At 31.3% G+C, this 15,660-nt stretch overlaps 1 protein-coding gene across 1 annotated transcript; it reads left to right on the top strand.

Moving 5' to 3' along the window:
* Positions 1-2,349: 2,349 nt before the first annotated feature.
* On the top strand, positions 2,350-4,965 carry LOC125841220 (cytokinin riboside 5'-monophosphate phosphoribohydrolase LOG8). Its single transcript, XM_049520298.1, has 7 exons — positions 2,350-2,566; positions 2,868-2,965; positions 3,079-3,109; positions 3,661-3,760; positions 3,835-3,905; positions 3,979-4,122; positions 4,676-4,965. The coding sequence occupies exons 1-7, from the start codon at positions 2,456-2,458 to the stop codon at positions 4,760-4,762; spliced, it is 642 nt and encodes a 213-aa protein (XP_049376255.1). The 5' UTR covers positions 2,350-2,455; the 3' UTR covers positions 4,763-4,965.
* The last annotated feature ends 10,695 nt before the right edge of the window (positions 4,966-15,660 follow it).

The raw sequence follows: 15,660 nt of genomic DNA, 5'->3' as shown, positions 1-15,660 counted from the left end.
AGCCTAAATTTATAAATTCAAACTACAAGAAAAGGGACACTTTCAAATTAGTTACAACAAGTTTAGTTGTGTATTTATTCACATAAAAATATCCAAAAATCATAAAAAGTATATAGCGAATATACAATATAGCATGTGAAAAGTCATAAAAAAATATATACACGAACTATACAATATAGCTTACCTATACATGAACTATACACTGACTATACATTATGATACACTCAAAAAACTGAATATAGTTTAGCTATAGATGAAGTATATGCTGACTATATATAAAGTATACACTGACTATCAATTCAAAATCACCTCAAAACAATCCCAAATTTTAGATATAAAATCTTATTGATGTTTGAATCTTTTGATATATAATTTGCTCGAAACGATTCACATTGTGGTACATTGATTTTTTAAGAAGAGGGAGGAGGAGGAGGAGAGGGAGAGGGAGGGGAGGGGAAGGAGGAGGAAGAGGAAGAACAAGGATGAAGACGATGAGGGTCTACAAAAATCTAGTTTTTTTGCAATTAAAATGACCGAATGGTCTCTTTGGGTAATTGATCCAAAAAAAAGAAGGGAAAATACATAAAATCCCCCCTGAACTTGGCAGCATAACTTACTTTAATACTTTAATTTTACGGGTAATTATTTATCCCTCTAATCTTATTGCAAGTGAATTTAATAGCATCTTACATATACAATACCAGTTTCATACTCATGGGTGAAGTGCACAAGCGCCACCTAAGTGACATCTTGGTGCCACATCGATGACATGTCAGATAATTGAAAAAAATATATTTTTTCTTTATTTTTACTTTCCCACATCTTTTAAAAAATTTATTTTCACTCTTCACCCACCCTCTTCATTATTTCATTTGGGTCAATTTCTTAACATCCAAAATTTCACATTGATTGATTCATTTTATTTTTCATTGCTTTGTAATTATTCACTATTATTTCCATCAATACTTATATCAATCACCATACTTGTTTTTTCCAACTAGGTGAAACTATCAACTTATATCAACAATGGCGATTTTAAATTTATGCAAAATCGATATGCTAATTTTTTATATTTGCTGTTACTTTTCTTGTTTCACTTCTTAATGCATATTCAGGTATAGAATAAGTAACGTTTAAAGTTAGATGAATAATTATTTTTTAAAAAAATTGAATCTCAAAAGTAAAGAATAAAGAAAATTATGTGGGCCTTGAATGTGATTTATAATTTTTGTTTAACGAAAAAATGTATAGGATGTAGAGTTTGATGAAGGAGAAAGGGGATGGGTCGGGGTTGGGGTAGGATGCAGTGGGAGTTTGAGGAAGAAGAGACAAGCAGGGGAGGTGGGGTTTTGAGAAAGGGGTGGACGGGTTTGAAGAAGAAGAAGAACGGGGTACGTGGGGGATTTTATATATATATAATGCTAGTGGGACCATTATATTTTTAAAAAAAAAGATTTACGCCCCTTCAATTTTTTTGCTTTTCTTTTTTTGCCACGTCATTTGTTAAGGTGGTATTAAATTCACATGAAATGAAATTAGGGGGGAGGGGGGTAAATAAACACTCGTATAGTTTAAGTGCTAAAGTAAGTTATGCTGTCAAGTTCAAAGTTTTTTTTATGTATTTTTCTAAAAAAAAAACTAAAAAGTATTAAAGGTGCACTAAATTTGTGTGCTATATAAGACCATTGATCGAAACCATCGTTAAAGGCTTGGTCCGTTGATATATCTTACTTAGTGCGCTACTTTAGTATGTAGATCTTATAAAAATGTTCAATCACTTTTTAATTTTGACACGTAATTTCGTTTTCTTACTCCATGTACACTGACTAATCTTCTTTTAAATACATGTAGGACAAAGTTACCTTCTATTGGTCACGACAATTTGGTTAAAACAAGTGTACATCAACCTACTTTAATCAAAGAGTTTGACACTTGTTTTGCTACTTTTGAATGTAAATAAATAAATATAACATTTCCAATTATAGCCTAGGTTATCAACTTGTGGTGGTGGTCTAAAATTGTTGAAACATGAAAGGGTAACTATTTTGCAGGGATTAAAAATACAGGGGCAAAAATCATCATATCATATAGTACTAATAAAAGACAACTTTTGTCCTTTTCAAATTTTTTTCATTTAAAATACAACTTTTTTTCTTTTTTTCCCCTTATAATAATCATCACGAAAACAGGACTCTCCTCCTCTCCATGATACGTACTACTTCTTTCACCCTTAATTTTTGTTATTTAGGAGTATTAATAATTCTTAATTACTCAATCTAAGCAAATATCTTGATTCTCTTTTATCTTGTACTGTATCTCACTCTTTTCCTTTTTTCTAAAAAAAAATAATCATATTCTTGAATCCGTACAGAGAGATTCTGTAAAAGTTGAGTGTGGGGGCAAGAAGAAGAAGATAAAGGTGAGTTCTTTTGGAGATTTAATCAAAAGGGGTTCAATGGAAAACAATAGTAGAAGCAAGTTCAAGAAAATTTGTGTTTTCTGTGGAAGCAACCCTGGCCACAGGAAAGTCTTCAGTGATGCTGCTATTGATTTGGGGAATGAATTGGTTAGTCTTGATTCTTGAATCCTCTCTAATTTCTTATGTTTACTTTCCTAGTTCTTCTTCTTCAGGTTTGGGTCAATTTGGGATTTGTGTATATCTAGTAATCTACAGTTGTGTTGCCATAAAAGTTCCCAACTTTTTTGCAAAATATGTTGATTTTGGTACTGTAGGTGTTTCTTCTATTGATCATTTTAATATTGGTTTATGCATTGACTTTCTTAATATCACCATCAATGGAAGTGACTTGGGTTTGAATGTTTCAGATTTAAGTCTTTTTTTGACTTTGAGATAATGCTGTTTGCAGGTAAGTAGGAAAATTGACTTGGTCTATGGTGGTGGAAGTGTTGGATTGATGGGATTGATTTCCCAGAGAGTCCAGGAGGGAGGTTGCCATGTCCTTGGGTAAGTAAAATATTACTATTATTTCAACTTTACAATGGCAAATTGTATGTAAGGTCTACTTTCTATTTCTGCGGTAGGATTTCTACTTATTCTTGATTGCTTTGAATATGCAGGGTCATCCCGAAAGCTCTTGTGCCTATTGAGGTAAATGGAGATTAACTTGTAACTCAAATTTTGCAATTTGTTTGAGCTGCCATCTACTTGTTCTCTTTTTGTCGTTTTGTATTCTCTTGTTTGAACTGTTTTATATATTTCTTCCGCTTGGAGTTTTATCTGAGCTACAATCTCTCTTTTTTCCCCAAATTTATTGCTACTATCTTATATTTTGTTTGCTTCAAGTTTTTCTGTTGCTGAAATGTTGTCACTGATATGAAATGGTTTTGTATGATATCTTTGAAGTGCAAAGTGATGCAAAAGTTAATCTAAGTTTCATCTCACATTGAAATTGGTAAAAGCATGGAAATTTGATACATTGTCCCAAATAACTGCAGATTATGATTCCTTCTTACCTTTATAAAAAAAAAAGTTGTTCTTTCATAGAATGCACTTATACTTATAGTTGATTGGAAATGATTGAGTGGTGCAGCATCTGATAGTAAGAAATAGCTTACTTTACTAGTATGACTTTGATTTTGCATTCTGTGATGTTGTTTCGATTGTAATAGTTACACTTTCAACCTGAGTGGCACTGACAGATATCAGGTGAAAGTGTTGGTGATGTAAAGATTGTTTCGGACATGCATGAGCGGAAAGCTGAAATGGCTAGTCAGGCTGATGCCTTTATTGCACTTCCAGGTAAATATCTGTAAGAGTACATTTGAGATACATATGCTCCCAGACACTTGTTAAATTGCTTTTATTATGTTTAGGCGGATATGGAACCATGGAGGAAACTCTGGAAATGATAACATGGGCACAACTTGGAATTCACAAAAAACCGGTATCTATAACATTACATTCATATAGTTTGATTGTTACCTGCAAGATCTTCACCATCTTAACCTCTTCTTCAGGTTGGTTTGCTAAATGTTGAGGGTTATTATAATTCTTTGCTTGCACTATTTGACAATGGTGTTGAAGAAGGTTTCATTAAGCCAGGGGCTCGTGACATTGTTCTTGCTGATCCTTCAGCCAGAGAGCTTTTAAGCAAGATGGAGGTAATGACTTCACCTAAGTGCATGTATTTCTTTGTTATGTTTAAAACTACACCTGGATTAAATCAGTCTTTGAGGTCGGTACTTTTCTTTCACCAGTATGATTACCATCTTTACTCCAAAGAAAATCTATCCTACACAAAAAGCTTTGTCTGACATAAGGAATTCATACTAATATACTACTATTATCGTTTTCTGAAAGTAGTCTTTAAATGTTTCTGCTACTGAGATTTTATCTGCAAAGTAATCTCTTCTTGTGAATTCACCAGTTATTGGTGAAAATAAAGCAATGCTCAGCTATGTGCTATGGGAATGATAACTTTTGTAGCTAGGACTCTACTTTTGGTTCACCTGTTTAATGGAAGATCGAAAATATTCTTACTGTTGGTTTCTGTAGATTTCTCTTGGAGTCAGTTGGTTTATAATGTTAACATGTGAAATGTAGATCCTTATGGCAGGAATTCATTACTAATTGTCCCCCTTCCATTGATATGAGTTCTGTTATTGTTATTTACGCATTTTGCTGATGAGTCTTGTCTTGTTCGTCAATTTGCAGCAATATACTCCTTCACATGACCATGTTGCTCCCCATGAAAGCTGGCACATGGAGGAGTTGGCTTATCCAAAGGAAGAGTCTCCATGACAAAACACATTCTCTAATTAGGCCAATTTCGACAATAGAAGTCTGATATGATTCATCATCATTATCTCTTGGATGAGAATTATTCAGGTGGAGCCACATATAATTGCATCATTGTGTCCTCTTGTCATTCTTGCGGTTACATTTAGTACAATCATTGTTGGTGTTTTGCATAAGCTAACATTGATTTATAAATTGGTCAATGGTGCACTGTTTTGTGATTATTTAGGTTGTTACCGCCTTTAACACCATTCTTTTCAAAGAAGCACTCAGCACTGCATAACTTGGTGACAGTTAATAAGGTTCAATACTTGATTCTCACCAATGACGAAAGGTTTACAAGGAACCTGCTGTTTCTATATATTTAATTTAGTTCAATAGTAATCTGTATCACTGATAAATAATTTGTATTTCCTTAAAAAGAAACTCCATTTACATAAAAGTTTATGGTCAAAAGGTAACAGCCTTCGTCTTCAAATTTTATGCTCTCAACTATGTGAGGGGAAGCCTGTTAGTGAAGCTGAACTAATGGAACTCTGTCATAGCTCTTGTACTTTCAGTGTGAACCTTTCTTCTCCTAGTCAAAGGTTGCCTTCTTATAAAGTTGCAGCTGCCTTCCCTAGCTAGAGTTACCCTTGTGTACTTAAATCCTTGAAGAATGATGAAATTTTATCACGGGATTGTAAAAGCCTATGAATTGGCTGAGCGGTGCTTGTTTCCTAAAAGCTCTATGCTTGTTACTGTGTTTTTAGGATATTAGCTAAAAGCTCTCTGTTTGTTGCTGTGTTTGTACTCAAATTACCCTCAGAGAAACTTAAAACTGTGTCAAGAACCTACTCTTTGGTCGTTCATCCGCTTGATTAGGTTTCCATTCTTGTATAACGAAATAAGCTTAATGTCAGTACATTTATGACATGCCTTAGAGACGAGTGACTAGTTTAGTTCTTGAGGTGTTGGAAAGCAAAGAGCTCATCATAGTTGGCTTTTGTTGCCTTGAAGGATGTCTAATATAATTACTTTTACATTCTCCTAGAAAAGTGACTTAAAGTTAGGGGCAAAATTGTTTGGGACATTGCTAGAAGGAAAGGTACATGTATAATTCAGTAACCTCTTTTAGTACTACAGGGGGGGATAGGGGGTGGTTAATGAGTGTAGAACAAGTGGAAACACCTATGTCCCATGTCTTAGGAAAGCCCAACTCAGCTGTCACATTTTTAGAAAAAGGTTCATGTTTGCAGCCTTGTTATGAAGGAAGTGTGGGGATATTTTTCTTCTTTGGATGACGGTGTCCGGGCTAGCTTTCACGCACCTCGACTAATTCCATGGGATATCTGCCACCTCCTGTCAGCAATAGGTACCAGATAACTCTGTCGACCAAGGCTAGGACAAATGAGAAGAATCACTTAGTGTTTTTGATCTCCGCTGAGTTTTGAACCCGAGACCTCAGAATTCTCAACCCTTCCACTAGGCCATACCCTTTTGGGGTGGGGAACTTCTCCTTACTGGTTTTGCCAACTGCAGCTCACATGCAATTTTCCAACATATGAAGTACTTGAGGGCCCGATTTTCTTTAGAGTACTAATGCTCATGTCACTTTCGGTTGTTCTGCAACATGGATGCTTTATTCAGTGGCATTTTGCTTTGCTACTATTTCCTTTTTGAATTACTTAGGGGCCAGTTGGTACATTTTGAGTTAAAAATGCAATCTTTTTTACTTGTTTCTTTCATTTACTACTGATTTCATAAAACCAATCAACCTTGTCAGATTCAGGGTTTAGACACGCATCATTTTGAGTTGAAAGAGGGAGTCTTGTTATTATTTACATACATATATAGAGTTCAAACTGAAAACTGTTGGTATCTACCGAACACACATTGGATCGCCGCTGCGAGAAAACTCTCACTTGATTAAATTGTTACTCTCTCTGTTCCAATTTATGTTGCACTGTTTGACTTGATATCTTTTTTTGGGTATCACATAAAATGGGACAAGAAAGAAGTATTTAATTATGCATGTGATTGTAATTCCTTTTTGCATACAAGTACTTGTTCAATAGGTTGAAAATCCAACATTTTGCAGTGTTTTTTGGGCCAAAAGTGGAGGGAATCTATTATTATTATGAATAGTCCAAAGCTGTAAGAAAAAAAGATGTTTAGTGCTGGTGAAGTTTGGATCCCAAACAAGCATCCAAAAGCCATTGACTATTCATGAATAAACAAAAGAAGCAAGCTAAAATTGACAGTTGAGTTGACTGCCTGTGAAGGTGTAAATGCTGACCACTTATAAGTTGTAGGTCCCTAATTATTGCTACGAGAATCAAAGGACAATTTAAGTCAGACCCAATTTAAATACTAGTACTACTTTCTCTTTGTTTTGCCTTTTTTATTTTTATTATTGGCATTCTCAATTGCATTTAAATCAACAGAATAAAAATCTACTCCCTCCGTCCCTTTTTAGTTGTCCACTTTAGAAATGGCACACAGATTAAGGCAACAATGATTAGCACAGTGAAGTTACAAATTTACCCTTATGACAACTTTTCACTTCAAAATTACAACCACTTATTTGAATTAAAGTGAAATAAATTGGAGGGAAACAACATACACTTTTACAATTTTCAAGAAGTGTAAATAAGGGTATAATAGGAAAAAATTTGTTGTCCTTTCTTGATTTGTCAAAATGGACAACTAAATAGGGACAACCAAAAAAGGAAATATGGACAAGTAAATAGGGACGGAGGGAGTATATATCTATATAAAGCTGAATAATAAGTCCGCGCTGATATGGCATAGTTCGTTAGCCAATATTACTATTTCTCTATTTTCTCATAATTTTGAATTTTTTTCTGCAGAAACATGAAAGCGGTGAGGTGGCACTCTCTAAAGCCTGGATTTCTATTTATCTTTTTTATGGAATTTTTATTCATTGTAAAAGACAGAAAATATTAAAGCTTTTACAAAATATTAAAGTATAATATTTAATTCTCTCCTCATTAATACATAATAATAAAAATTGCCGTTGGTTACAGAATTTGAAAAAAAAAATTCGCCATTAACTTTTGTTAATACAACCTCATTAATGCATAATAATAAAAATAAATTGGCGTTGCTTACGGAATTTGAAACAACAATTCACTATTAACTTTTCAAATATGTATTAATGTTGTAGAAAAATCGTCTCTTCTCATTTCCCATAATTAACCTTTATTAATAGGTATTAAATTAATTAATGTTGTATTGTAGTAATTTAGTATGCATTATTGGATATTATAAAAACAGGAGAGGCAAATGCATTCAAGCAATTAATCTTTGTGGATCAAAAAGGTAATATTTCTATTTCTCTCACCCAACCTGTTGGAATTATTATTTGGTCTTTTTATTTTATTTTATTTTATTTTTCCTCCTCATTTTTTGCTTTTTGTGATTTTCTTCTTATAATGTTACGAAAAAATTTGCATTTGATTTTGTATCAGATGATGGTCGCAGTGCTCAACTCTATATGAGTTGAAGTGACGATGAAGAAAATTAGAGAAATAAATAGAAGCTCATTAAAGTTTTAGAGAAGATGAAGAGGTGTATGATGATATGTTCAATGTATGTATTTAGCTGATTTTTTTCCTACTTTTGTTTACTCGTCTTTTTAATTTCGCTTAAATTTTATTTCAGAGTATAGAAAAATTGTCAATCATAACATACTATTACAAACATGCCTTAGAAATAGAAACAAAAGCAGGCGACAAATTTTCTCTTATTCGTTGTAATATAATGTTACGCATAAAATATGATGTTGCACCTCTTTATGATTGAGAAATTATTTTCTTTTCTTCATTCTTTTTATTATTCAATTTGTTTAATAATAATTTGTTTACTTGCCTTTTTAGTTTCGCTTAAATTTTATTTTAGAGTATAGAAAAATTGTCAATCATAACATACTATTACAAATATGTCTTAGAAATAGAAACGAAAGCAAGAAACAAATTTTCTCTTATTCGTTGTAATATAATGTTACACATAAAATATGATGTTGCACCTCTTTATGGTTGAGAAATTATTTTCTTTTCTTCATTCTTTTTATTATTCAATTTGTTTAATAATAATCTTAATTTTAATATATATATATATATATATATATATATATATAAAGTTATGCCAAAAAAAAGTCGTGTGACATGTTCTTATAATGTAAATGTGTTAATTGCTGTAGGAATAAATATCATAATTGTTGTATAGAGGATTTTTCATGGTTACTTATGCATAGTGTGTTTTTCGTTTTCTTTTTCCTTATTTTCAGTAGATCATATCCTGGAAAGGTCCTTTGAAATTTTCTTCTAATTAGGAACAAAAGAAAAAAAAATTAGAGGTGAACTTTTTATATAACTTATCAAAACATTATAAGGACCTTTTACCTTATATCGGTCAAAAATATATATATCATTGGTTTATATACTTTTAGTGTTGATTATCATAAGGTGTAGGATGTGTTTAAATTTATCATTAACCGTAATGTTTATTAATCTTGTGGATACAAACCACAAGATTACAAACCATTATATTTGATGTCATTACTTTCTCCACATTTTTAATTGCTAAAAGGAAGAGACAACGTGTAATGCAAGAATCAAAATTAAAGAAAAGCACAACCAAGTTAAATATAATTCATTTGAAGAACAAAAACGTATTTTAATAATTAAATCTATATATAATAATAAAATTAAGAGTAAAAAATGATTTGACATTTCTCTTTCATCAAGAAATATAATTATTTTTTCTCCTTTCATTTTTATTTGATTTTTCTCTATTTATTTTCTCATTTATGTGTTAGTATATTATAAAAACTAAAAACACCCACTTCTTTTAACTCTATTAATTATATTAAATATACAATGATAAGAAACTCAAAGGTTATTTCTTTAATGTAAAACTTAATAGTCTTTATTTTCATTACCCTAATAATTATTAACGTAACTTCTAAAATAATTAATGGTCATATTCATGACATTATTGTGTATTTCGTATTGTAATCCTATAAATAGACACATTGTAAAACTTTGTTGAAATGATCACATTAGCTTTTTAAATTATTGTGTTTCCGGTGCTTATTATATACATCCTTTAGTTTGATTCGGAAAAAAAAATTAAGACTATTAAATAGTGATTGACTTGTGGAAGTGGATGTCAATAAGAGATCAAAAGATTGTATATTGATGTTATATTTTATGCTATCAATTAATGATTAAGATCGTATAAATGACATTGCATTGTACATATAATTATTAATATCTTATAGTCTTTTATAATCGCGCGAAGCACGCTAACAAAAATGTGCACTTTAGTTTACTTGCAAATTAAAAAAAATTATGCGTATTTTCCGTTAAACTGTAAATTAAAGTTTATATTTATGTTGTAAATATTGTCACTTCCTTGGGGAAACAAATTTTTAAGGTTAAATATAAGAGTTAATTTGAATTATATAAGAACTTGAAATAGGCAAAGCCTCTAAGCATTTGTAACGAATATAAATATTTATCCAACTTTTTCAAAATTATAAAATGTACGTAGAAATTTAAGATATAATTTTTTTAATTAAACAACAAAAGAATGTCACTACACCAAAACACAAATAATGATGCTCAAAATTTAAGGAAATCTCTCTTTTTTTTCTTTGGATGAACTTTATTTCCTAACAATCAAGGCTTATGTGACGAAAGGTTAAACAAAATCAAATAAATTTAAAATCTAATTTATTTGGGTTTGAAGAAGAAAAAATTATTTAAAAATAATCTTAAACTTTAAAAACAGTAAAAGATTAGTTTGTAAATCTAATGAGATATTTCTTAACCGCGCGAAGCACAGCCAAATTTACTAGTTCAGGAAGAATACTGAAGAGGCTCCGCCACATACACATGTTGTGAGATGCATGATATTTTAAGTCATCTGCGGCCCCCTAAAGTTGTCCTCATAATTCACTTAAACATCTCAACTATGACTTGTACCTATTGAACACCTAAATTATTCAAAACATATGTCTATTAAGCACAAAATGCTAATTTGGCAAAATAAATGCATCTCACTGCATTGAAGCGCGTGAACAAGTCCCAAACTTTGTTTTATATATTTTTTATTAGTAATAAACTTGTACCTTTTTTCTTCTTATGACACTTGGCATTGCATTAATTAAAATAACTAAAAATAAATTTTTATTCAAAATGATGTCTTATAATATCCAAAAAGAAAACAAACCCACCCCCACCCCCACTCCCACCTCCACCCCTGTAGGCTATACCAGCAGCTGTCTTCTTCTTCGCCCCATTTTAATCATTTTAAACTATGTTTTGGTTCTTCATTTTTATTTTTTGCTTTTTATAAAAAAAAAAAAAAACTGAATCTGTCAAGTGCTGATCGAATTTGCAAGAATGAAAAAAATAATTAGACATTAGAGTTATAAAGGCAACTTCCATCCATCTCTATTTCCGGTCACTTCGATCAACAAACATCACCAGCCATTAAAGTTATAAAATAATATCAAAAAATTTGATATAATTCATTTGAATCCTCACGATTTCTCTTCATCATCAATTTCAAAATAATTTATCAAGTCAACTTATTTTTCACAATAATCACTCCATTAATCTATCATGCTTCATAATTTATTTCATTATTTTCATTGGACTTAATTTTCATAGCTCATAATTTATTATAAGAAGAAAAACAAAAGTTAATCTCTTCGGAGGAATAGAAAATAGTGGAGGACAACGAATGAAGAAGAGGAAAGGGCAAATTATTAGATGGATGGGGAGAGATTTGCTTTTTTCTTTCTTTTTTATTGTTGTTGCCGCAGGAGGTGCCGACGTTAGGGGAAGAAGAAGAAAGGTGGGTGGGTTCCTGTGGGGGGGGGGGGAGGAAGCTTTTTTTCTTTCTTTGTTAAACAATTTTTTGAATTATTAGAGGTTGGAATTAAAAATAAATGAAAATTCATTAGAATGGGCCCATGTGCCACATGCTGAAGTCTTATTGGTTACTTTTTCAGGACACTATGCGTGAATTACACACACCACATTTTAAAAGCTTTATTATCGTTTTGTGTTCAATAAGTACATATTCCTTAATATTAGAGTGTCTAATATGTACTAGTCATAGTTGAGGTGTCTAAGTGAATTATGCGGACAACTTTAGGAGGTCGCAGATGACTAAGCCTTAAGTGGGAAGATATATAATGGATCCTTTATGCATTGAGTTTCGTATTATGGTTTTTGGAAAAAGGCATAGATTCCCCCTTGAATTTGTCTTGAAAAGTCAATTACACGCTTAAACTATTACGATGATCTATTACACATCTTAACTACTCAAAAGTGAATTTATTACCACCATGAGACGTGTCACACCACTCTCACATTATGTGGTGTATTACGCTCGTTGCCACATCAGCGTCATGTCATAAATTATAATTTTTTGTTTTGTTTTCTTTATTAATTAACTTTTGTTTTGTTAACTATATTTTACTCTAACGAATTCCTAATTAATTGTTTTAATTCTCTAATAATTATATCTTCTTCATCACTAATCCACGATATCACCTTCAATTCTTCTTCTTCTTTGTCACCCAACACCAAATATCACCACCACCATTATCAATATCGATTTTTTTCTTCTTCACCACCTTCAATTACCTCTTTTAATATTTGTTACCCATCACCACCGAACCCATAAAACTGTTATTACCACCAAAACAAAAAATTGATTAACAACCAAAATTCTTTAACAAAGTCAAAAAAAATGAAAAAGATAGAAACAATCAATCAATTTTTTTCTAGATAAAATACAATTATTCACTAACAAATCTATGGGAATTAACCTAATTGAGAATCAAAAAAATTGTGCTTTAAGATTGTGATAAAAAATAAAGAAGTGTAATGAAAATAAAGAATGAAGAAGAAGAGGACAATGGGTGGGGTTTGAAGAAGAAGAGGTGTGGGGATGGGGATGGAAAAGAGGATTCTAACTTCTTTTTTTACTTTAATTTCAAACTGACGCGCTTATTTTTTATTTTTGTTTTATTTTTTTGCCACGTCAGTTTTAGAGGGTAAGAAAATTCACTTTTGAATAGTATAGGTGTGTAATAGGTCATTATGATAGTTTAAGCGTGTAACTGACTTTTCGGAACAAGTTCAAAGAGGAATTTATGTCTTTTCCCTATGGTTTGTTGACCTTAAGGCATAGGCATATTCAGGATTTTGAGATGATGGGTGCACTATTAGAGAAGTGTTATCTAATTTTATATATAGATATTGTTATATATTGAATTGATTAAAATGTCAAAAGTGCTACCAATTACCACTTAGAAAAGTGTTATCTACCTTTAGAAAGAAAAATAAAACAAGATAAATATAAAATTCAAACTTCTAACCTTGCGGAGAGAGGTGCACCCAGTCATAAATCTCATTATGTGATACTTCAAGTGTGGGTTCACACATCTATATTTCAAATTTTTTTTAAAAAATATAACACTAATATATATGATCTCGTGAGGGGACCATGGGTTCACGTGAACCCGGTGACCCCCCCCCCCCTAGATACGCCTCTGCTCTTAGGGATCGTTTGGTAGAGTGTATGAAAATAATGCTTTATAGAGTGTATTGGCAATGGTTGCATTAGTAATGCTTGTATAAGTTATGCTTGCATTAGTTATATATAGATTATTTTTTTATGCATTATTTGGTTTGGTGTATTAAAAATAACATGCATAGTACAAAAATATTCTCCACAATTATGATGAAAAAGATGTAAAAGGGATTTTGAGGAGTAATTGTTTCTTTAAAATGTTGATGCATGCATTAAATCCCTTTACATTACTAATACCTAGAAATCCATGGTATTAGTAATACACTTTTCAATACACAATAAAGTGTATAACTAATGCAAACATTAGTTATACATAACATGAAAAAGTGCACCAAACAAGGTATTTCTAAATTCTAATACATAAAGCTAATATACACATTAATTTTACTAATACACTCTACCAAACAACCCCTTAGAGATCGTTTGGTAGAGTGTATTAGTAAAAATAATGTATGCATTAGCTCTGTGTATTAGTAGTTTCTTATTTGGCACTTTTTTCATGTTATGTATAACTAATGCACTATATTGTGTATTAACGAGTGTATTACTAATACCATAGATTTCTAAGTATTAATAATGCAAAAAAAATTAATATATGCATTAGCATGGTTAAAGACTCAATTACCCCTCAAAAACATTTTTACATATTTTCAACCATAATTGTGGCGGATATTTTTGTAAATAAATATTTTTATACAATGTATACTATATTTAATACACCAAACCAAACAATGCATAAGAAATAATCTATGCATAACTAATACAAAAATTACTAATGCAAACATTACTAATACACTCTATAGAACATTATTTTTATAAACTCTACCATATAACCCCTAAAATTGTCATTATGGCGTACGAAAATTGGTTTTACTTATAAATAAAATAAAAATATTATTAATATATGGATAAACAATACAAATTTTACTAGTTTACGGGCTAATTATCTACCATTTCATGAGTTTTGATATTACCATTCCTATTATATTTTGGTCTCTAGAAACATGAATCTGACATGTCTGGACACATGTATCTCGAAAATATACTTAAAAGATATATCTAATTATGTGTATCTAAATATAGAATCTAACTATAACAGATCAATTTAGGAGCAAATGAGGCGCTCTTTCTTGAATTTGTTCTCCAAATTATTTCAAAAAATAATAATTTTCTTCCCATTTTTTTTTCGAGCAACAAAATTATTTTCCCATAAATATATACAACAAACAAACAACAACAACATACCCAGTGAAATCCCACTAGGTGGGGTCTGGGGAGGGTAGAGTGTACGCAGACCTTGCCACTACCTCGTAGAGGTAGAGAGGCTGTTTCCGAGAGACCCTCAACTTTCCCATAAATATATATAATCTTAAATAAGATATATATACACTTTATCAAATATATGAACTCTTGCTTTGTCAGTTATATATTTTGACCATCGTCTTTCCTTCTCTTCCATTCATCAGTGTCACCCCATTGGTGATCTCCCACTACAATGAAATCGTTGTCTCTGACAATAATGATTAGTTAATACATGAATCTACCCATAGACTTGAAAAAATTCATTAAATACACAACTTCAGCTTCATGAGATAAGTCACTTTATGGAGTTTTTTCATCACAAAATTGGAAAGAAAGGCTCTTATTCCATCCAATAGTGGTGGTGTGTTTTACCTCTATTATAAATACTCTTGGTTAAAAAATCTTTAGCCATCAAAATAGATTAAGAAATATCAAAATCAATGAATTTTGATTGAACAAGATCGTGCAAGGGAGAAGGATGAGAGATATTTAAGTGATAAGCGTGGAAGGGATGACTTAGGAGAGAGTCAGTTGATTTGGAGTGAAGGAGTAAATTAGCATGATAATTAAGTGGGCAAGACTTTATTTTAAGCTAATCTAATGGGTGGTGTATCTCAAATGTATCTTACTTCAAATCTGATATATAATTATTAAATAGTGGGATGATATGTAAATATTTGAGACTATAGATAATAGAGCAACTTTCACATATAGCAAACACAAAATTCATATTTGTATGCTATAGCAAACTTTGCATAATTGCGCTCCATAGCAAACATAAATATGTATATTTCGCTATACATATACAAAAGAAAGCAGTTGTATAATCTGCTTTGGTATACATATATAAAAAGATCAATTGTATAAAGTGAGAGAGACGAGTGAGCGAGCGAGTGAGATCTGGGAGAGTGGAGAAAGGAGAACGAAAATATATGTATATATACAATTTTCACGCATTTTATACATTTGCGTTTTTGTAT

This window comes from Solanum stenotomum, chromosome 10 (genome assembly GCF_019186545.1).
Source record: "Solanum stenotomum isolate F172 chromosome 10, ASM1918654v1, whole genome shotgun sequence".
Taxonomy (NCBI): domain Eukaryota; kingdom Viridiplantae; phylum Streptophyta; class Magnoliopsida; order Solanales; family Solanaceae; genus Solanum; species Solanum stenotomum.
Note: the sequence above shows the minus strand (reverse complement) of the source record. Positions and strands in the feature narration are given on the sequence as shown.